This window comes from Aptenodytes patagonicus, chromosome 1, assembly GCF_965638725.1.
Source record: "Aptenodytes patagonicus chromosome 1, bAptPat1.pri.cur, whole genome shotgun sequence".
Taxonomy (NCBI): Eukaryota; Metazoa; Chordata; class Aves; order Sphenisciformes; family Spheniscidae; genus Aptenodytes; species Aptenodytes patagonicus.
In genome coordinates, this window is record NC_134949.1 from 43,638,102 (window position 1) to 43,662,527 (window position 24,426).

General features: G+C 39.3%; 1 protein-coding gene across 9 annotated transcripts in view; it reads left to right on the top strand.

Annotated features, from left to right (window-relative positions):
• NAV3 (neuron navigator 3) overlaps positions 1-24,426 on the top strand; it is a 576,126-nt gene that overhangs the window by 280,451 nt on the left and 271,249 nt on the right. For 5 of the 9 annotated variants that reach the window (XM_076333360.1, XM_076333369.1, XM_076333387.1 and 2 more), the window contains exon 1: positions 15,088-15,330. The exons of the other annotated variants lie outside the window; for them this stretch is intronic. In XM_076333360.1, the coding sequence (XP_076189475.1) occupies positions 15,088-15,330 (243 nt within the window). Of the gene's footprint in view, positions 1-15,087; positions 15,331-24,426 lie in introns of those variants that run through there. 9 annotated transcript variants of the gene reach the window in all.

Sequence of the window (24,426 nt, forward strand, 5' to 3'; positions counted from 1 at the left end):
ATAACTATTCCACGGGCTAACATTGGTCAAACAGTTGAAGAAGTAGGCTTCAAATTGCAGCCTCAATGGTTTTTCAATGTTATTCTTCCACTAAGATGTCAAGCATCTTTTGCAGGAAGGGCAGCTGTCTGGGAAGTAATTCGATAGGTTTGCTTTGGGCAAGTTTAGACATGTGTTCTAACAGAATACAAAATGTAGTTCATCATTTGATAGAGATGTGTTCCTCTCTGTAACGGATACAACAGACAGATGGGGGAGCACAAGTTTCAAGAGAGACAATTATGATTCGTTTGTGAAACATGCGTGTTGCACAACAGCTGCTTGCCAACATCAGCTATTCTTCTTTTGCCCTACAGCTGTGCAAATCTATTTAAAAATTTTTAAATTGTTTTAGAGAGAGAAAAATATTTTGTTTGATCTAGTATGTTTTAAATGTTTTTTTTTTTTACATCCTGAAGTAAAACATCTGGAATGTTTTGAAATGAAACACTTTCAAAATTAGGAGTTAAATATTTGGAAGAAATGTAGTGAAGACATGAGTTTTTCAGTACTTTTTTGGCTGTAATTAATCACTGAAATTGATCACTGCCTGATTTAAAACGTAATTTAAACAGGTCAGTTTGAAGAAGAATTTTCAGACAAGAAGTAGGAGTAAAAAAGACTTTTAAAAGTAAAGAAGGAATAATTTGCTCTTAATAGTTTTCAGGCTGAAATGTAGATTTTCTAAATATATTTAATCTAGTTTTTATTGAAACATTTCCTTTATTGCCATCCTTCTCTTCATATTTTTACAAATTCCCTTTGTCAAGTCCCACTCCAAATTTAAAACTGTGATGGTTGTATGGCTTCAAAGTTGGAGGAATATCTAAATTAATTTCGCAATGAAATCACCATTGCCTGAAATGTAACAGCCCATGCTTTTGCAGGTATTTATTAAGTGCTCAGTATGTATTGTATTGCCCAATGGATAACAACCAAACACGACTCTGCTGTTATATTTGTAAGTGGAAAGTTTATTCCTTCTGTGACAATTTTTCTGGCTTTCTTGGAGAACCAACTAACATATATACATTATAGTAGTAGTTTTTAATTGTTTCAGAACCTTCCTGGAAATGTGGGATGATTTAATATTTCATGTGTTTTCCTTTCCTGCTTTTGTGCTTCAAAGGATGGTGAACAAATTAGCAAAAACCTCAGAGCCAGCTACTGTCCTGTATCTGCACAACTCCCACCAGCTTCAACCTGCAAGCTCCGCTTAATGGCTTGAAATGGATATTTCTTTATAGCCTGCATCTGATGATTGAACTCCTTCTGATGGCGATGAGAATTGAGTATGTGGTAGAGCTGCAGGACCAAACCCTTAGGAAGTACATTACGCTAGTGTACAGCTGAAGGCTACTTGTATGCCTTAGCTTATTTCACTATAATTGAACTCCTGTATTTTAATCTATACCTCATCATCTTTAACTTAATGTGAGAAAGAAAATTAAAAATAGCTCATTAAGTACAGTAATTTATGCATACATCTAACAAACTCTATAGACACACTGTTTCCAAATAGATGATATTTCAAAATACAAGCAGAAAAAATATCTGGTAACTTTCAGTTCTCCTCTTTAAGAGCTGCTTGTTAATAAAACTTTGGATTTAGTATTTTAAAGTAAAAAAATGATGGCAAGTAAGGAATTTTTAAAAAGGGGAAAGAAAACCAAGTATTAATTTCAATCTGGGCATATAATAGTTATAGGGTACATTTTCAGATCTATATAATTAAGGCTTTAGAAGGATTAGAAGGCAGCTTAAGTCATAGGATTTTTAACTGAAATGTAGTCATGGGCTATGCATAATAATCTGGATTTTTTCCTACATTGATCAGCTGAAGGACAGTAGAATGGGTAATGATGAAACTATTGTAGAATCCAAGTCATGACTCATAAATGCCCCTTACTGTAAGCATGAGAATACAGTAGTACTGTTTGCTTGTTCAATTCATAGGTATATGAATAAAATGATGATGAAAATAATGAATGGCTAGGCTCTCATAACATTTTTGACGTAGATAGATGGATGGATGGATAGACAGATAATCTACCATCTTGCTTTTCCTACAAATGGATACTTTTTCTGAGTATCTACTCTGGTCCACCTGCATTCTACTGGCTGAAGGATCATAATCACTCACAACAACTTTCTTTGCATCATAGCTGTGATGGCTTACCGGTCTTCTCCTGTTTCATAGTTTAGATCTCTTCTAACAGACTGGCATATTAGGCGATGGTGAGGAATCACCAGCAAAATCCAGATGACATCTCTCACCCTCGCTATTCCCTAGGGGAGGACAGGCTCTTTTTTGTTCTCTGTACAGCTCTTTGTGTCCTGGTCTGTGGCTATGACTCTTACCTACTATAGAAACACATAGAAAAAGAGAATTCAGGTTTGCTACTGCTTCAATTGCCATTATAGCACAGTCTTATCTATAGAAAATCAATAGCTATAAGAAGGTTTGTAACAGACTTCAGAAAGACTCTAGGACTCCTGCCTTTAGGGTCAAAACTCTGGGGCATGGAAGTTGGAAGACATTTGGGAATAGAAGTTTTGCTCATACACGAGTGTCATGGCAAAAAAAAAATGGCTTCTCTCAGCGACATTCAAGAAAGGAGAAAACCAACATGTTTATATCTATTCAAAGTAATTTAAAAAGCATCTGAGGCTTTCAGGTTTTAAATCCTTTCCTGATTTCTCAGACTGGCACTTTCAATATAACGTTCACAGGTTTAGTTCTGGGCAACAAGTTTCAGCCTTTACATAACCCACTGCCATTCAGATGATATTTTTCCATTCACAGATGAGTTTTGTCTTCAACTTGGCTGCTAGTAGAATAAGAGAATTTTAATAAATAAATGTTTAAAACCAACCTTGATAACTTTTTTAATCAGTTCAGAAGAGCTTCTGCTTAAGCCAAATCTGTTTCAAAGGGTTCATAGAAGTGATGCCGAATAGTTTGGCCTGCCAATTTAAGCAAATCTCATAATAGTCCTAAAGTTTCTACCATCCCCACTAATTTCTACATTTTCTTTGAACTGATTTACATAAATGAATAATATAATCCCAGCCTCAGAGTCCTTGAGTGAGAACTATTGAGCACATGTGGCCATCGAAGTCTATGGAAAGATTTCTGTCTGTGGAAAGATTTTTGTGGAAATTGGGCTTGGTTCTTGGGTTCCCTAAGACCACTGCAATTAGGGATGGATTTTTCCCCTCCCCTTCATTGAAATCAGTGAGAATTGATTACTCAGAGACCTTTAAAATTCTAGCCTTTCAACAGCCTAGCTTGAAGCCGTGTTAAGGAACAGTTCATCTGTGAGATTTTGCTTTCATTTGTATTATGTAAATCCAGATATAATTAGTGAGAACTTGAGGTGGCCTAAGCTGAAGTCTGAAATGACTGAGGATATTCACACCCAGCTGAGGGTATGATCCAAAAGGTATGGTACTAAGGTTTGACTCACTTTAACTCTGTTTCCTGTTGGGAAAGTCTCCTGTTGAATGTTTTTATTTTTTTTAATTGAAACCAACTGTCTTTCATCAAGGGGGGGGGGAGGGGGGGGAAGTGTGGGACTCTTGAAATCCCAGATCAAAGAAAAACAATTCTCTAGTCCCAGTTGGACAATGTCGAAATTTCAGAGCTCCAGGTACTTGGTGTTATGTGGACAAACAGGGTGAGTTGAAGCCACTAGCACACACAGGCACATCTCTCTGACCCTGCTGGCTTCTGTGGACCGCAAACAAAGGGTGGCTTTATCAGCAAAATTGTTTCAAATAAAAACCTACTGGGATAAATGTTTAAACAGAAGTTATAACATAAGAAGGATTCATATTTTGTTAAATCTAACAAATTGTTGGCATACAATATAAACAATAAATTCTTTTCTGCTGGAGGAAAACTCACTGGAATTAATTAAACTTATACCAGGGATAAGGCTTACCCAAAGCATAGAAAGTACACTTTATTGAAATGAGTTTTATTTGTAATGAGTTGAATGATTACAAAATAGTTGTGTAAGAGTTTTAAAAATACAGATTTGGAGAACTTTTTGAGCTGCCTGCTAATCAAACTCACAGCAGTCTAGAAATTAATAAAATAATAATAATAAAAAGTTCTGCAGATTTGAAAAAGAGCTGGACAGTCATGCCTGCTGCCTGTGTCAGCACTGAAAAATGCTTCTTCTGTATTGTTCTTAAAGATTTTCTCCAGAAAAAAAAAGTTTTCTTGATATTTACATTCTCAGTAGTTACATTTTCCCTTGATTTAAAAGTAAAATATTTCCAAATATGATTTGTGTTGAAAATTCCAAATATTTATGATGTCAACTTGTAGGATAACCTAAAGGAAAAAAGAGGGTTAGGGTAAAGAACTGGAATGTTCACAAGTGTGTTGGAGGACAGAAATCTTAAACAGTATAATATTTATGAGCAACCAAGAGGCTACATTCTGCTCTCAATTACTCTGGCATAAATCTAGAATTACTCATTGGAAGTTCAAAGTTTTTGCTGCAGATTTACACCCATATAATGAGGAACAGAGTTCAGTTCTGTAAGGGTGGGAAAATCAATTTGGCCAAAATATAACTAGCCTGGAACTCAAACTCTAAGCACAGAAAGAGACCTTTTCCAGGTCAGACAGCAGACTGCACATTGTGTATCTCTTTTTTTTTCTTCTTCTTTTTTTTTTCCTTCCCCCCCCCCCCTTCTTTAGCTAATATATCAAAGCAAGCATACAGTCCTATTCCTTGCGGTAGCATCCCATGGCATTAGGCATTGGGCTGCTTCAGTTTTATCACGTAAGGCAGAATGAAAGTGCTCACATATGGTAGAGTCAAGAAGCTCCACAGAAGGCCAAAAGGAAGTAGGGCGATATAAGCAAAAGTTGCTAGATTATAGTTTGAGGGAATAAAGTGTGGAGACTTGCAAAGGGCAGTCAGAGGCTCAGGGAACCACAGGAGAACAGTAAGAGGGAAAAGAAAGTCAGAATCAAAGTCCCATATTGTGGCAGTCTGGGAAAGGGAGAGGTCTTTCCTAAAATAAAGTAGGTTTCAGAAAAGACCAGAATCTTTTGACAGGTTGTCGGAGTGGACTTTTGGATACTCTGCTAGGTACAGATCCCAGTGTTGCTCAGGTGGTTTGTACTGAAGAAATGTAATGCTGTGCTATGATGGTTCCTGAAAAGAAAATAAAAATACTGCCTGCACATCTTGTTCTTATTCTGGCGAAGATCCTCTCACTGGGTGCAGGGAAGGGAATGGAATGAAAAATAAGACTTTCAAAGAGAGTAAAAGAAAACAATAAAGGAATAAAAAGGAATAATGTGTGGAATCTAATTATACCTTTTCTAAATGTAGAGAGTGAGACTGTAACTAGTATGTCTCAGACTTGGCTGACAGAAGTTGCTGGAATTATGCAGTTTTGTAGCAGCCGAAAATCCTTCTGGGTCTATCAACAAAATTATTGAACTGTTGGCTGTGATGCTACATGAATTTGTAATGAAGACATTTTCTGTAAATAATGGTCTCTGTCACCAGTGAAGGTGTGCATGCCACTGCTGACATTTTCACTAGTGGCTGTTAACTTAGTATTTGCTGATTTTTAGCTAACAGTATCTATTTAGCTGGATGTTCCAGCTAAGTAACCAGTTTAGTCTCCCTTCTGGTTTTGATAAAACCGTGCTTTCTTCATAGCTCATCCTAGGGTTACTGTAGGTGGAACAAAATTATTTTGGCTTTCTATTTTATTTTTTAATTTGTGAATGCTGATGTTGCTTTTATGGCTGCCATATGCTTGTTACATATGTCAGTTCTAAAAGCCCCACTGATGGATGAAAGCTGGGAGAGGAGTTTTATCATTTGTCTTCCATCTAGCACTTTTCTTGCACTTGAAGGTAAGTCCAATATAATAAATAATCATAGCCTCCTTTTTTTTTTTAACATGCCACATCTGTAAGGTAATATTTCTCCCCAGTATGCTGAGAAGCAGGAAGGAAGCATCTAACATCTGCAGGATTTGAAGTTATTTTTGACAGCTGTGTGCTATTGAGTGTTTCTTTTTTTCTGAAAGATAAAATAACCCAGGTGAATTGCTCAAAGGGCATTAATGACTGTCAGACATGTTAAACATGTACTCATATGTACATAAAGATACACACAAAAGATAAAATCATGCATCTATAGACAGAGTGGTGGTAAGAAAATATAGTTTGCTGACCTGAAAAGCTGCTATTGTAATGTACTATTAGATGTCTGTTAAGATGGCACAGGGCATATGGTGTAGTATAGATGGGAGGTGTTTGGTAATGAGAAACAGCAGTTCATCCTTGACACCTATTGATCAAAAAACTGGAAGGTTTGGTCTAGCGACATGCAGAATCCATTTCAGCAGTTGGCCTGGAGCACGCTCTGATCACAGCAGAATGGAGCAAGGCACAAGCTTTCAAGGCTAACTGTAGGAAATGTTCACATATGGCCAACAGGAGATAGAGGCAGACGGTTGAGATTTTTAGTATGTGCATTAGGCCAATTTTTATTCGAAAGAGAAGAGCACCCACTTACAGCTAAATCGTACATGGTCAAGGTTTTTCATTCATTGACACACAAGGCCTGTCTGCTTAATATTTTGCAGGTAGAGATGAGTGATCATCTCTGCCAGAGCTCCAAGCTGGCCAAGCCCAAGCCAAGGGCAGGAAGCCACAGTGAGTGTGGTGATAAGCCCTGGTGAAGAAAGGCTGCTAAAAAATGTGGGCTTTCTATAGTGTTATCATAACTCCTCAATCACAGCAGGCAAATAGCACAAAAGACATGGGCAGAAAGAGCATGTCTGCTTATCTAAACAAAACAAGAATCCTAGGGTGACTTCAAGGTACTTTACAATATCTGTTCTCCACCTAAGAACTTGAGATCCAAAATGGCAGTACTGGTCAGAGCAAGGATCCATCACTGAGTATCCTGCCTCTGACCGTTGGGAGTAGATGTGCAAGGGAAGTGTATGGAAATGGGGCATATAGAATCATATCATCATTTAGGTTGGAAAAGACCCTTAAGATCATCGAGTCCAACTGTAAACCTAACACTGCCATGGGGTGTAATGCTTCCCCCGGTACACCCGTCCAGCATCAGACTAAGGTAAATGCCAGATTTTCCAATGGGAGTTGTGGCAGGGAAGTTGATGTAATGGTGATCTTGTAAGTCTTCATCAAGAACTACAACGTTTGTCCACACTTTATGTTGAGATGTTAAGTTTGCCATAGGAAATCTTGCCTTTAAAATGCCTGTCAGTATCTCCTGAATTAGTGCAAATCACAGGAAATGTAGGATAAATATGAAATATTTATGTGGTTAAAGAAAATGAAAATAATGTGGGTATTGTAGGAAGGCTTACTTGATAACAAAATTAGGTACGATGACTATCTGCAAAGACCATCAGGAAACCAAAACCATGGCTTGGATCATTCACCTATACTGATAAGCAGTGACGAATAACAGGCAAAATTACGCAATAGTTGTGACTTAGATCAAGGTATGGGGAAGCAGATGGGTAGAGGTGGTATAGCTAGCACAGTAGGTATTAGAAATTGTGGGTGATGCAAGCCAGCATTGAATGACTACAGTCTCAAAGCAAGAAGGAAGCAGACAGTAGATTGTGAGTCAGAAGTGCTCCTCCAGCTGCAGTGCAGTTCACACTTGTTTAAGGTCAAATATCAAAGCTAGTCCCTGAAAATCTGTCCATCTTTGTTTTCATGAAGTATTCTTTAAGTATTAATATAATCTTCTATTTTTTTTTTAAACACCTATTGCTAACGTTTCACTCCTAACCATTTTCATGATTATTAAAAAAATTGTTCTTTTCTTCACTGCTGTCTATATACACTTTTGGCAGAGCAAGTATTCTTCATATCTCCCAAAGTCTCTGTGCAGTAATTTCCATTGACTGCAGGGGTATCAGCAAAGCTGATTGACTTCAAAGTCTCTTACTGTTGTTGCCGCACTTGGCCAAGAGTCTGCTCATGACTGTAGCAGATGTTTCTAAGCTTTTTTTTTAAAGTTGCCTTTTTTTTTTTTTTTTTAAATAGACCAATGGGAACCGTATGGAGCAGTTTTTCACTACAATCCTGAAGTGAATGCCAGCATAGCTATGATTTTGAAACCCTCTATCAGATCCACAGTGCTCGTAAGAGGAAAGTTTCCCTTTCCAGCAGACGAAAGCATAGGTTTGCCACTCTGCCAGCTACCTGATGGCAGATAATCAGCAGATTCCTGTTTAGTCTCAGTTTCTTTATCTCAATGGGTTATTTTTTACAGTTCATTAGAAAATTTCATAGTAAGTTTATTCTCTGAAGAAATTTTGGATGAAAGTTCTGAACAGTTCACACTTAGTATCAAGAGTCAGAACAGCTTTGATTAACCCACAAATATTGCCAACTTCCTTCTCATCTAATTAAGACTTATAAATGTCTCCTTAGCATCATAAAATATTCTATCAGGATTTTAGGGTGTATGTGCACTGGGAAAATTTTGTTCTAGGGTGATCTGTGTTGAGAGCAGTAGTGATTGGTGGGAATTTATGAGGACCATTTTTTGGGGGCAACAAAAGATAATTTAAACCTTGGTCAAAATTTCAAATGGAGCAAAGCTGCTTCCATTAATAACATTAATGAAAACAGGCCAGGAATTCTGTTCCTTACCACTTCCACTGCAAGTAATGTTATCACTTAAGAACTTAATCATGCATTCTAGAAATGTCTGTTTTTGCGGTGTCTACCTTAGACATTTCTCCAGTAACTCTAGAGAGAGCTGGCAAACTCTTAAATGCCCTGAGAAGTGAGGGAAATGCTCCTTTGGCAATGCAGCACTGAAGTCGTGCCTGTAATGTATTCTAAGACAGAAAGATATAGGGCAAGCAGAAGTTGAAAACAGTAACTCACCATGGCCCACAAAAGGTGATACAAAGCCAGAAATCCTTTCAGAGACAGAAAGCCAGATGGGGAAGAGAGCAGAAATGCAAGAGGGAGAAGGTACCTGCCAGTAGCCAGAAGGATGCTGGAGAAGCCAGTGTGCCTGCTATGCCACACTGCGCCCTGGGAGGGTTCGTAAATGAGAAACTGAGGAAACAAGGAAGAAAGGAAAGAAAAGCTGGCACTTCGATTCTTAGGATGAGTATAATCTTTCAGACCGGTTTATGCAGACTGAAGTAACTGGGGGGTTTTCCTTTTTAGCTGCAGTTAACAGCAGCTTTGAGAGTCTTCAGCATTTGTTGTTTGGTTCATTTACTTAGAAAGGAACAAATGGATTATCCAATTTTTTTTTTCTTTTCCTCTTCCACCTCCCAAAGAGGAAAGCCGATGCTTTCATTAAGCTTTACCAGCTGGCTGTATGGTCTAGTCAGTAGGTCAGTATGTAAATACTTACATAGTGTAAGTTGCTATTAGTCCTTTCTTATCCGTACAAAATTTTTGTTTACATTTCCCAATCCTATAGTATTTAAGCTTGATTCCTTTGAGCCAAATACTTCATGATTAAATACAGTGCGTAACAAAGAGAAATAATTATAATTTTTAACCCACACAGATGTATAAACCAAAAAAATCCCTACTTGAGAAAGAGAGTACTGAGGCCCCATATAGGCTTGGGAAGGTCATTTAGCCTCATGGTTCTGCTTGGGATATTTTAATATATCTTACATACTTCACAAGGAGGTATGGTACTAAGTTATGCATAAAGGTTTGAAACCATCTGATGGAAGATGCTGCAAATGTACAGCATGAATAAAAATTATAAAAGATCTGGTCACTTCTATCAGTTAATGCATTCAAAACCATAAAGTCCTGGCTGAGCTTTGAAGGGCCAAATTGTTCAGAGGATAAAACGATATCCTTATTTAAAAGTTGTCCTCTTTGAAAAACTTCCCCAAACATTCAGCCAAAGCAGAAGGATTTCCTTTAGGAAGCCGGATGCACCTTTTTTCTGTGACTGTAACTGGGCTTTGGATTATACATCTTTGGGAATTCCAAACTGTTAAGAAAAACAATAGCAGCTTACTCAGTAGCATTACATACTTGCAGATAGGATTAAATACTTGTTACATGTCTTACCTTGAGACTAATGGATTCACCTGACTTCTGTAATAACAAAAATAATGTCGGTAGAATTATGCTGTGAACATGAGTCAGAGCTGAACAATTTGTCTCATCGTTATCTGACAGATGGAACATATTTTGTTGCACCAAACAGACATGCGGTGTGCTTCTTACTTGTATTATAAAAGTTTAAACCTGGCTTACCTGGGTTTATTAAATAAATCATAAAAGCCGTTTCAGGTACCATCAGTATTTTAGTATCGTTGATTGCTTTTTCAAGAGTTCTCTGTCCCCAGCTGGGGAAAACTTTCTGCTCAACCTGAAATCAGTGTGCACAAAATCGTGTGATTGTATCGGCACATTCAAGCTCGTTCAGAAGTTGGCCCGGCTCACATAAGCTATAGGCACAGCTGTTACACCAGTGGGATGAAGTAGGGAAACAGCTCAGAACAGACCTCTGCAGTCTCTGGACCCCTGACATTTCCTGTTTGACCCTGGACACATGCAACAGCTTCCTTGTCGAAGATCATAGACCAGAAGGAGCAAACAAATCTCTTGGCTCCACTTTTGAGGCAGGTGTCCCCTCTCTTGATATTTCCTGTGGTTTGGGAGACACTGCCAGCTGTCTGTTCAGTTCATGCGAGCAGTTTGTCTGAGGGCTGGGGGTTCAGAAGGAGAGCAGCCTTCATGGGACTCATTCTGGTATCAGATGCGATGAAGGAAAGGAGATTTATGCTGGGGTGTTGTGCTGTGAATGGTTATTCCTGTTAAGTCTTGAGAACAAAAATTCACCTTAATTTTACAACTGACAGATACCTTCTTTTATGAGGTGGCTTGGATTTCAGGTGTGTTTACTCTTGTTATATGAAATCAATATTACAGCTTTTTCTGGGATGTGAGGATTATTATACTGCATGCATACATACTGTCTTACTCTGAGGTACAGATCATTCATCTAACTCATAATTTCTGTAAAAAAATTGATTGATTGATGCTTTCAGAGTCATGCTTTATAGCCAGATTGTCATCATTTTTAATCGTTATTAGCTAAAGAAATGGTCCTGCCTTCAATATTTCTCTGGAACTGCCACTACTGTTGACAAGACTACTAAGAATTGTGTTTTGACCTTTGCTCTGTTTTCCCATTTTTTGGTCTCTCTTTCCACTTTTATCTCCTTATCTAACATCCCACTTGAAATGTTGCCCTCTGTTTTTTTCCACAGCTCGGTTGACTTCTAGCTTCCTCATAACCTTCTAACCTTTCCTGCACAACTTCATTTCCCTTGTGTCAGGGCTTCAGTCATGATCTGTGTTCATCCTCCTGCATCCTGAATCCAGATGATGTCTCCTACCTGCCTGGCTTGAGGATGTCTAAGCTGGTAAATATCTAAGCAGGAAGATTAGAAATCTACCGGTCCTCTCTCTGTACAATGTTTAGCTTGACCCTTTTCTTTGCAGTCCCTTTCTAGATATGTCTCTATCGGCTTCATGTAACCAAGTGAAGATATGCACCCCTTGTTTCTGTCAGCCATATCTTTTTACTCACTATTTTCTCTATCCTGCCAGCAATACTTTTGTCCCTCATGCCAGGCAGTCTGGTATCTTTGATTTCATGTAACCCCAGGTTATAGCCACTGCTTGCAACTTCTCCACCCCTGGTTTCTCACAGATATGCCTTCTTTCTGTTTGGACACTATTCGCACATATCTAAATCATCCTCATTCCTTCTTTGGATTCTCCCTGGCAGCCCTGCTTGATGGTCACTTAGCTCCCCACCCCAGAGCTACCAAGGACAATCCCACCAAACTCACACTGACAGCGCGATGCCTAACAAAGCGCCTTTCTTTGCAGCTTCCAGCTTTGCCCTCTCCCCACAGTTATGCCCTGTTCCTCCCTTTACAGAATCCTTGTGGGCCCAGACACCTTCTGCCTGTGGTGCCACCCCTGCCTGTCCAGCTCCACCACCAGTACCTGCGTCTGGTGCCAGTTTGTGCATGTTGTCAACACACGATTTATCCTGTGCTTTCCTGTTTGCGTGGAAAACACTACTGAAGCTTAGCTGTTGAATATTCTTTTCCCGTGATATCCTTTGTAAAACCCACATTCATCATGAGGTACACAAAAAGCCTTTAAGCGAAAATTGTAGCTAAGTGATTTCTAAGGATAGCAGATGTTTGTTTATTTGTCTTTTGCTTAGAATTAGAATGAGAGAAAACAAAAAAAGGAAGACCAGACCTGCAACCAGGCTTGTAACCACATTCTTACCTATGGAGTATTATTACTGTTTTCCTCCATTACCTTTCCTGATTCCTGCAAATAATCTTGTAGATTCTTCTTTGTATCTTTGGTAGACCAGAAGCACTTCTCGGTTTTATCATTGTAAAAATTCTAGCTAAATGGGGTTCTGAAGTTGATGGCCCTGACCTGGTACTAGCTTAAAAGCCATAATATAATTAATAACTATTTTGAAAGAGTAATAGTTATTTTGAAAGAGTAACACCAGCTTCACATCATTGTTTCCAAACCCTGTTGGTTATGTATTACAGATGACTCTCTCCTAGTAAGCTTGCTTACTTATTACTTTTCTGTGTTGGGAAAATGGGTTGCAAAAGAGACTGTGGGTATCATGACCTCATCATTCATATTCAAAAGAAGAACAGCAAGATTACCATAATGCATTACTTCGTGAAATTATAACCCTGAGAAGTAATAAGATTCAATTACATTTTTTTGGCAAAGTTCTTTTTAAGAACGTATCTGTCTCATGACTCTAGTTTATTCTTTGTCTTGATCATCGGTTAACAGCCCTCATGAGGATTTTTCATCTCCTCAAACCTTGCAAGAGATAAATCCCTCTTTTCCTGTGGTCCGCTTCAGCCTTTGCATATGTGCACTTTCTAAAGCGTTAACTGTTAACAGTTGTGCCTAAGAAACCTAAATTCCTTACACAGCCACAGTGCTTTATGATGCTGGAGAACAAATGCGGACCGCACAAGGAGCTTTCTTCCCCTTTGCTCTGAACACAATCTGAAATGTCACACCAAACAAGAATATTCCACTTGTTGGAGCAGAGTGGTGGATCCTGTGGGCTGAACTTGTCTAAAAGGCAGAGCGGTTACCTCTGTGCAGTCTTACATAAAGCCCATTGCGGCTACTGTTAATGGTGGCAAAACAAAAGAGAAGATAAGCAGAGGATGCTGAAATGGGTTTGCTGACCCTCCGTACACACACTTCAAAACTCAGGAGATTCCTAAACCAGGTCAGATTCACTCCTACAAACTACAAACAAGAATGGGATAGTTTGTAAGTCAATATAGAGTGTTGAATTTTTAACTACTGTGTCAGTGTGATCTTTGTAAATGAAAGATAGAGGATAATACTGTGTATTACAGTTTTATTCTGCAAAATAATTTTGAAGGGTGATTTAAGAGGATCCTTTTAGTCTGCTTCTCATTTACTCTGTTTTCTTTTCAATGCTTTTTCTAACTCTTGCCATCCTTCATTTGAGAACTTAAAAGTCCAGAAGGCTCTTATTTTCTCTTGGGCTTACATCTATAGTGTTAATAGTACATGCTAACTATTCAGGGAAGGCATAGTTAATACCATGTAGGATATTAGTGGCAGAATAGGATTCAGGTCATCCTATCTCTCTGTGTTTTATTTTGGAAGAGATAACAAGAAAAACATGTGGAGCATTTTTGTCTGTAATACTGGGTAATTAAATCCCATAGGAGTTTAATGATGTGGCATTTCTGCACATTTTTTTCCTTATATCACAGTTGAAAATGGGTTCCCCTGCTATAGGCTCTCAAAGGAATTTACAGTTGTCCTTTTAAGTAAGCATTTATGCTGCTCAGCAATTTGAACTGTCCATCGTGACTCATTTTATAGCCTGCTCTGCTTGTCTATCTGTCTTATATTTCCATGTACAAGGATTTGAGGTTGCCAGCAAGAATATTTCTATGAGCAACAAGCAGAAATGATGTGTTGGACATGGACTTCATGGAGCTTTAAATGTTTTTAGAAAGGGAAGCGTTAACATTGAATAGATGACGTTAGCACCACCACCAAGAAAGAAAGAAAAAAAAAAAAAAGAACTCTGAAAAGCTGTATTGACTAAATCTTCTAACAATGCTCGTGATTTTCCTATATCCTGCTCTGTGTTTTTGTATGGATTTTTCATAGCACAGACAGACGTTACATTCACTGTGATTCAGCGTCTGTTCCTAGCCACACTCTTGCACGATTTTAACCTGATTTCACGGGAGGAACAGGGAATGAAACACCGTAGCTCATGGTTGTCAGCAGTGAAAAATAGCCAGGAATCAGACAAACAGCTTCATTGCTGAGATTATTTCCGGGATAAAAACTCTTCCAACAGCTGTTTGCTTTGGCCACTACTCAGGTCCTTTTTTTTTTTTTTTTAAATCAGAAAAAAAGAAAGAGGTTTGTTTTTTTTTAAGATGTGGGCTGGTTATTTATGTAGTCAGGAAGAGGTCTCTGCTTCCAGTGTTGTGGTCTCGGAGCTGTTTTGACAGTTGGAGTACGGGGAGGTTTCATCTCTTCTCTCCCTCCTTTTCTCCCATCCTTCATTCACTTAACGCACAGATCTGGAATGCTGTAGGAAGAAGAGAAAGCGAATTTATGAGTTCTTTAATCCCAGACAGGCAGCTCTGTGGCAGTTACCTTCAAGAAAAGTTCACGCCCCAAAGGAGTGTTTAGTCTTACAGAGCCACTGACTCACTGAGCAGCGCGTGCGAGTGGCTGCGAGGGAGAAGGGGAGAGATGAAGGAAAAGTTTTGCTTCCTTGTGAAACTCGTAATATTATTGTTTTAAGACGTTTTTGAAATGATGACTGCTACTTTTGTTTAAAGTATTTGTTCTGGAATTGCTGAAGCTGGAGTCTACCAGACTGAGGTCAGGAGCATTTTCTTTGGCAGAAAGAAGATACTTTTATAGAAGCCATGCCTGTGCTTGGGGTTGCCTCCAAGCTAAGACAGCCAGCCGTAGGGTCAAAGCCTGTTCACACTGCCCTCCCGATACCCAATCTTGGCCCCGCCGGCTCGCAGCAGTACTCACCAAAGTCTTTGGAGCTTACTGGGGCGGAGAGCTCGATGCTTTCTTGTCAGCTTACGTTAAAATCAACCTGTGATTTTGGAGAGAGGAGAGCGCTTCAAGGAAAAACCCAGGAGATCGAAGATAGCAAGGTTAGTTGTAAACTTTACCTGCGGATCTCAATTCTCAGAAAATGTTGATTTGCTGAGACAAAAATCTGATTGAAACCTACTGCATGCAGAACTTGGGGGTAACTGGGTAAATAGACTTTTGCTGTCATCAGTGAACTCACATAGCAGTCTTGGAAATTTGTTTTGCTCAGTGTTGCTGTTTGAATAAATATTCTGTTTTTAAATGTTAATGTTAAAAGCTTCACAGATGCATTTTGATAAGGATCGGTAGAATCATAAGTAGAGAAAAATCATTCCGGCACCCAGTAAGCAGAGCAATGACATGACAGTACTTTAAAAAAAAAATCTTGGCTGCTTCATGGTATATTATGAAGTTTAAAAAGAGCTCTCACACCCACACCTATTCCCACAGGGAGGCTCTTTTAAAATAAAAACAAGTAATTGATTTTCTTTTCACTTTTCAAATGATCTGGTTACTCTTGCTGCAGAACTGCTGAACCAGAAAAACAGCTTCTCAGTGAAAAGTACCTGTGTTTTTCTCTTCTGCAAAATAGCTTCTTCCTAGCCCCTATCTAGCCCTGATTCATTGTGATTTAAAAAAAAATTTTGTCTGAAGTAGGATGCCACAACATTTTTTAGACTGCTTAAGGTTTTTTCTTTTGTAAGGGGGTTCTTTCTGAGTCTTAAATAACAGTTAAAAAACTTCTGCTTGATTTTCTACTAGTCTTTCTGCTGTAGTTGAAAATATATTTCATGCTTTGAACATGAGTATTGAGTCCCTTCTTGTCAGTAGTATATATTCCTGTAGATCTTTCAGTCAGTACATTACGGCTGCGTGTGTGGTTTAACAGCTTCAGCAAGCAGTGTTATGTGAGGTTACTTTCCCTTGCTTTTCTAGTACTTTTGGTTTGTGGAACTGATTACCACACTGGGATTAAACATATACTTGTAGTTGCTTCTTATTTAGTTTGAGGACACTTGAGTGTCATCAGAGTTGTTAAAGTGGCAAGATACACATAATATATGTACTTGGTTTTCCTTTGTTTTTAGTTACTGGGTTAATTCAGTATTAGTGAAGAAAGTTGGTTTTGTGGTTAAAGCATAGGGTTGGGATTCTGAACATTTGGTTTCCTTTTTAATCCCTGCCACATATTTCCCCATGAGATTTTGGTCATGTCACTTAATTTTTCCCTTGGAGTTTTTTGTATCACCTCTCCCTGCCTTCCAAAGATGATGCATTGGTGGTCTCAGACATGCTATATAGAAATATGAAGAAGGAGCAGACTGTTCATCTCTTGATTACCAAAGTGATGAACAGCCCTTTTCTATGACATGTGTGACATGAAGATAATAATACAACTTTTCAACACAATGCAATTCCTGCTTGCTTGCTTATTTTTAGTAGAAAATATTCTTTATGTTTCCTCTTCAATGTTGTTCTTTAATGAATATTGCATGAAAAGTAAATTAGATTTGCAAATACTATTTCCAGAAAAAAAGAATGCAGTTACATTGCCTACGGAGAGATATTTCTTGGTTCTTTAAAAAAGTGTGGAGAAAGATATAAAGCATCTTGCCTTCAGTGTTTAAAACACTTGGGAACTATTAGTGATTAGCGTGAGACCTAATGGGAATCATATCCTTTCAAGGCATCTGGTCCTGAGCACTGCTGAAGTGCTAGTGAGTAAAGTAACAGGCTAGATGGACCCAAACTGTGATCCCAGTTTGCCATTTCATGTTTCATGGGTTTGACAATACTTGTAATCTTAGAGGTTGTTTTTTAAAGAAAAAATGCACAAAACAAAGCAACCTCCAAAAAAACAACCTGGCAGCCATTAGATCTCTCTTTCTGTTCTCTCTCAATGGAGGCAGCTGGGCACTTTTAAAAGATGATCCTTAAAGAGTAAGGCCAGTTTGTGCATGTGATGGTCTGAAAACCTCCCCTGGCCACCTGGATTTATAGAAGTGCTGAGCATTCAAGAAGTTACTAATCTCTGCAGCCTTTCTGTATTCCCCCCTTACAAGTCCAACGTTCCCAGTAAAGCTTAGTGGAAGCCCTTTGCCCAGTTTCTTCCAGGCACATGTCTTTGAAGGATGCTCTTTTATTCACCTTTTAAGCAAGTTTCATGAAAACTTCAAAGTATCAGCCTAAAAGTATTGAATACTATTTTTCTTCATCAGTGATGGCGATCCATGCCACCCTGTTTCCCAGTACCTGGTAGCCTCAGCAGTATGTCCAGGTTATCTAAGCAGTAGTTATAGGCACAAATTTGGGGGACTTGCTAGGGTTAATGTCTCTTCAGGTTTGCTGAGCAGATGCAAGTTCTGCATTACAGATTGTGTTGTCCCCAAGCTTGACCATTTGTGAGTGCTGTTTCCAATAGACCTTTGGTTGATTTCTTTGGTTAGTAAACATATTAATCAAACGTGGTATTCCTACGTGGCTCTGTGGTATTCAATGCTGTACATTGGGAATGTTTCATTATAACAGTGATCACATAAAAGGTCTTTCAATCAAAATGTAATGAATACCTAGTCTGAGTTTCCAACTGAGAGTAAAATCTGCCTATATATCTGCCTTATGTTATATCATTGGATATAAGGCAGCACTGATTTTTGAGAGAAAAATGATGGATATCTATCTGCAAAAGACAATGGAACATATGAATTAATCATCTGGTTAACTTTTGCCCTTGACTGCTGGATTGCAGCCTTTAGCATTGCTTTCTTTGGTATTTTACATATACTGCACTGTGGGTCACCAGCTTTCTCATCCTGTCTGGAAGGCACTTAGATTGACACATGTAGTCACTGTGACATATCCTGTTGCTGTCTAGAAGTGCTAAGGATTCCAAGATAAATTTGCGTTATACATGTCAATACAGTGGGTCATTGCCACCCAGCTGTTTCCTGTATGGCCTTCCGTCTCACCACACCTGATTGTTCAAGACTTTTGACACTTGTGTTGGCTTTCTCACACAATTACCTTGCCAAGGCTGGTCAGGAATACAGCTGCAAACATCAGTTCTGTTTTCCCTAGGCACGTCTCCCACCTCACATGATCTTGCTGCACTTGCATATGTAGTCTTGGTTGTTTTCTTTTTTGTGGACATGATGCAGTTTGAAGTTTAATAAAAGTGATATTATTTTAATAAAAACTGTGGTAGAAAAAGTTCAAGGTGATTATGTTCAACTTTTTTCTTAATTGGATAGAACATAGTTAAGCCTAGGAAAGCAAATAATAAGTTACTAATGATTTAAATTATTCTGTGTGTAGTTTAATCAACTACACTTTTGTTCAAAATTTTCATAATTTGTGCTTTGGTACCTAAGTCACATACAGGACCATCTGCTTTCTTGCTAAACCCACTAATGTTTAAACTGACTGCATGAACACTTATGAACTGAATAGTCATGCAAAATATTTGAACGCAAGCATTCAGAGCACATTCTTTTTCCCTGAGTATCATATAGACAAAAGTTTATTCCTATATATGTACACAGGAAAGGAATCCAGCTGCTGGATTCATGAGGTGAAATGCTGGCTCTCTTTGAAGCAGATGGAGTTTTGCTGTTCAGTTGGACCATAGAGTGTTTTTATGCAAACCCACGTCTGAAAACACCAATATTTTTGTAATATTTTTCTAACTGTGGGTACAGTATTATTTATACTTCTGTGCCACCACTTTCATACTGCTTGCTAAATTAATGAGACCAAAATTATCAGATCATGCTAGGCTGCCTTGTGATACTGTTCTAGTTGTAGAATGGGCTATTAACAGTAACAAAATGAAAAAATACCAAGCGATATTGTAGAAAGGTAAATGAAGCAATGGCTTAAAACTAAAGGAACGAAGAAAGAGTCTCTTTGCAAAACCAACTTATTTTGGTCACTAAATGATAACTCTGCACTATATTGACCTCTAGCAAAATGCCAATGGCAATAGCGTTTTACTCCAGGTCACCGTGATTGATTTCAGCTGCCCTCACACATTTGATGGTGCAGTCGCAAGGGCACTGCCGCGAATCCTCTCTGGCACAAAGCTGAGCAGCTGCTGGGAGTCAGCACCCCTACTAGGCACGCTGGTCTTCTGGCCTGGCTTCCCGGGGCTGCTCCTTGCAGTGCTCTGCTTTATGCTCCCAGGGTTTTCCTCCCATCGTCAAACTTTCGTCTTTCAAGGAGGAATGCACCATCATTTATGCTTGCAAACTGAATTTTCTCTGAGCTGAATCTGATATATTAATTGTAGTGTTTTGGTTATATGACTTGGATGATAAGATTTTAGTCATCTTTCCTGGGTTAATTCATTCCTTTACTGTCATATTATCCTATTTCTTTTTTTTTCCTTCGTGTTTTCAGTTTCTCTTTGTCCATGCTATCTGTCTGCTGCTGTCTGCTTTATCTGCTTCTTCCTTCCTGTTGGCAGACATCTTTACAGGCTTCTGCATATGACTTATTTTTCTCTGTATCCACTAATCGAGTCTTCCTGTCATGACTGCAACATTTTTCATACCACTGTTCATTATTGGAAAGTGCTAGTCAGGCTCTACAACTGATCCAGTACACATATGGAAACCTAAAAATTTCCTAGATACTTCAGTTTTGGGGGGTTATATTAAGATTCTTGTAGTATGGAGATACCGGTATGCAGAGGATGCATGGACAGTAATTTGTGGTCTCCCTTAGAGGGGTCCAGCCCCACCAAGTTCATCATTAATCAGTCTAACTTTAAGACAGGAAGATCTCAGGGGAACTCAGGAGACAGATCTGCTGCAAGGCCTTTTGGAAGAAATGACAAAGAATATGATGTGTCCACCTGAGGAAAGAGACGCGACTGGCTGCTTCTGTAGAGCACACAAATCTGAGCAGTAAGGCTGGGGAAGCAGTCTGTAAATCAGCAGAACGGAGAAGAATAGATGTGCTCCACCTGGGGAGCATGGCCAACAAAGAATGGGGTCTGAAACATTTAGTTGTACCAAGTGAACATCATTAAAGTAATCTAAAATGAATGTCAGTGTCGCAAAACAAAGCTAAGTACTTTGATGTGATTAGGCAAAAACACATACTGCTGCTATTAAAGTGACTCTTGAGGTCCATTTCATTTAGTATCATACTATTGCATCTCAGTCTTGGTCTGAGGGCTTCTAGCATCATTCAGCCAGCCCTGTTGCAGTAGGACATTGGAATGAGCATGGAAACCTCCCATTTTTTCCTCATCAATTGTCAGCAGTTTGTCGGTGATGTGGTAACTCCTGCCCGTCGCCAGACACCAGACTTGGAGGACGGCGAGGCTCCTCTATCCAAACAGATCTCAAGACAAATATTTTTGCTTTCCCTACATGGGTGGAGCTCCTGCTCACGCCAACGGGAGTACTGTGCACTTTGGAAAACCAGATGTGTGCCATGAACGACTTCCATATCTCCATCTTTCCTCAGCTAACCCTTCCACACCATTTACTTAGGTTCTGTGTGACCTTTTCCCACCATTCCCCAAGTCTCTCCCAAGCAGAGCATCTGTGGCAATCCCACATCTCTTTGACCTTTCAATTTCTTGGATACCTTTTTGTCCGGTCTCTCAGGGCCAAGCTCCACCGAGTTTCTTGACATACTGAATCTAGGGATCGTAAATAAATGAGTTTATTTCCCCATTTTGTCATACCCTTCCTTTTCTCAGTGCTAGTGCATTGGAGATGTCTGCCTTGTGGGTTGGCAAGAAAGGAGGCTGCTCATTGTGCCGAGTGTTTCATTTACAGTGCTATGGCCAAGGCAATAAAAAGGGCAGCAGAAGCAGCCAAAGACCGCCTATCTTCTCCCCACAGTGACCGCTAGTGATGGGAAGCCAGCATTGTTTCAAAAGCACTGAACTAGCTGCCAGAAATTTCAATCAGTACTGCTGACACCTGGGACTATGAGTGTTTAAAATTCACACAGCCCCAGTGAAGCCAGGACAGTTGGCAGGAGTTCAGATTGTCAGCAATTTCAGCTTCTTGCCTTGTGCTCTGAATTATTTCTTTATCAAACAGATAACAGCGTCTTTAATGTGCTTTATGTATCCAACACCATCTGTCTACGCTATATTATAACTGATTTAAGAGCCTCATGCTGTATGAGCTTGGAGTCAACTTCACTATTACATGTTTATTTTCTAATCATCTGTACCAAGCACATTTTCACATAGTTGAGATAAATGTACAGTAACACAACATGCAACTCTCAAAGCTTTTGTATTTGTGAGCAAATTGTATTGAGTGTACCTTGAAAGATGCTTTTTGTTTGTAATTTGTAATTGGGATCATGGTTAGGAGGGTATTTACCAACCTGAGCTTAAGACCTCTGCCTACCTTTCTACTGCTTTTGTTTTATTTCTCTCACAAAATGCATAGAGCTCAACACATTTCATCTTAATTTGTGTGTTGCGAGCTGGTATTAGGCATCAGCAGAAAACAATTACTCTTACTGTTTTGTATTGCATCTGTGCCTAGGGAAGGTGCTTGGGAATTTCCTGACCAAACAACTTTTCATTAAAAAATCCTTTCCTTGAAAATGGGACCGTGTCAGAGTGTTGATGCACTGTGGATGCACCAGCAGAGCTCCAGAACCTGAAGCAACCCAGCAACATTTGCTTGGTGCAACACTCTTGCAGCCCCTTGGGGTAATCTGTTCTCCATGACCATAAATGGAGATAAGTGGTCTCCATCTCTGGATAAAAATAATGGGCTTATATTATACCCCAGGAGGTTTTAGTTAGGCGTTAGTCAAACTTCCCAGCAATAACAGTAGATAACAGAGGAACGCTTTGCATGCAGATGGTATAGTATCTCCATCACTGGAGTATTTTAAAAAACAAATGCATGTACACCTGCCATTCATAGCATTACTAGCACTGATCCTTCCTCGAGCAAAGGGCTCGATGGCCATCCTGATGGTCTTCTAATTCTCTTTTCTTGTTCCTTGATTCAGCTGAGTGCAGGTCTGTGGTAATGAAACCATGCTACTCTGGGAACCTGAGCTGACAGCCCTGTGGCCCACAGTGCCATAGAGATGTAAGGACTCCCTTTGGAGACAGCTTTGCTACCTCAGAAAAAATGCCATTTTACGGTATGGGTGTTTCCAGAGGCATTTCACTGAAGTATTGCAGTTCCAGTTAAGTTTTCCTAAAGCACAGGTAGGGTATCACTGGAGACCAGCCAGCTAGTTGCTTGCTTGGAAACACTCATTTCCCTGGCATATAGGATATCAGCACTGGAGCGCCCTCATGCCTCAAGATCCTCTGAGGTCTGGCAGAGGAGTGACTCTCCGGGACTCAATTCTTTGCTCTTTAACAAGGAACATAGAAGCCCTGTGAACCCAATTCAGTTTAGGGCTCTGAGATCCTTTAAAAATCCCTTCAGGAGCACTGCAGTGAATATTTCAGCTGGCTACATTTTGTAGGGGCTGTACAGACTGCTCCCTAGAAGACAGGAGCATCCCAATGCACCCAGCAGAGTGAGGGGTACCACCAAGATTAGGAAGTTTGGTTCAGCTGAAACACTTTTCCCTCAAGTAAAAACATATCAGAATGTCCTTTCTGTGGATTTTTTCTCAGTTTCAACCTAGGCGTTGATCCTAGAAACTTTTACTAGATTGATGCTTTATCACAACAGGTTGTGTGCATGCACACAGGAGAAGTTAGTTGCAGCCCTACAGAATGTACGGCTCTATTACACGGAGTGTGGGAGAAAGCGAAAAATATTATCCCCACAGTGCAGAGGGAGAGGAGAGATTAAAGGGGAAATGGATGATTTTCCCACACTCAGGCTGGGACTTTGTGGCAGGACTAGGAATTTCAAGTCATATATATCTTGAGTCCCAGTCTCCACATCATAACCACAAGCCCATCTTTTGTCTTTTCTAAGGGATCAGTTAAGAATAAAACATCCAGATAATGAGTTATTTTTCCTGCTCGCTTCATAAGGACAGTTTTGGCTTTTTCTTCATTCCAGTGTCAGTGGCTAGCATCAGTGTGGGCCCAGCTCTGAGCTGGAGTTGGAATTTTATTCCAGGACCCACATTCTTTGATTTTGATGTATCCGATCAAACCAGACGCTGCCACAATTTATTAGAGATGCAGAATATGTTGTGTCCTTTGTGGAGTGGTATAGCACTCATCAAAAGTCCTGTGTGCAATGCTGTTGATAGGCTTTTCACTTATTAAATATGATGTGGGAAGTATAGATATGCAATAAAAGCAGACCTTTTTTAAGGAGAGATTACTTTTTTGGTCCTAATTTCTGCCTCTGAATAAACTGTCTAGCTTCTTGGTAGCAGGAACTCTTGTATTTAGTAAATAATAAGGCCGTCAATTACAAATGAGAACTGCTAATTTTTTTTACTATGTGTTCATTCTGGTCTGGGTCCACTGCCTTTTTTTCTCTAGTACACTAGTTTTTTGAGTCGTGTAGTTTTTCTTGCACTTGCATACAGGGCACGCAAAGAGTAGTTCATTTAAAGCAGCTCTGTGTTTCACTTTGACCTGATTCACAGGATGTGGTCTTGGAGGAAGCCCATGCCTTAACAATAGCCTTTTGACAGCGAGGGTGTTTGGGGATTAAGCTGGAAGAGGAGGAAGCATCTATCTATTCTCAAACCTGCTAGTGGAATATTTTGTGCGAATCTTCACTTGCCCATGATGTTTTTAAGGTCACAAACCTTTCTTTTTTTGTTTTTACTGGCAAGAGGACGTTGGCTGAAAGATAGCATAACTTATTTAAAATTCAGAAAAGGAATGCAGAGTGTTTTGTCTGCTAAATGCAAAGCTATAATTCCCCTGTGTAAGATGTGCAGATTTCTGATGGCTCTTGTGTATGTTCTGTGTAAACCCAAGTTGAGAGAACTTGGAAAATAAGCAAATCAAAGGGAAGCATAATTTTAAAGTGGTTAGGGCTGGATCGTAGTATTTCTGGATATATAAACTGAGAAGGTGCCAGCCACTAAACGTCTGTACTAACTCTGCATAAAACATGAGAGAAGTTAACCAAGTATAATATTAGTATTGTCCTAACCTACTTTCAGCATGACATTTGGTCTGACTTATCTTTTTAGTTATGTTTATTTTCCTGTAAACCCTCCTTTACTGC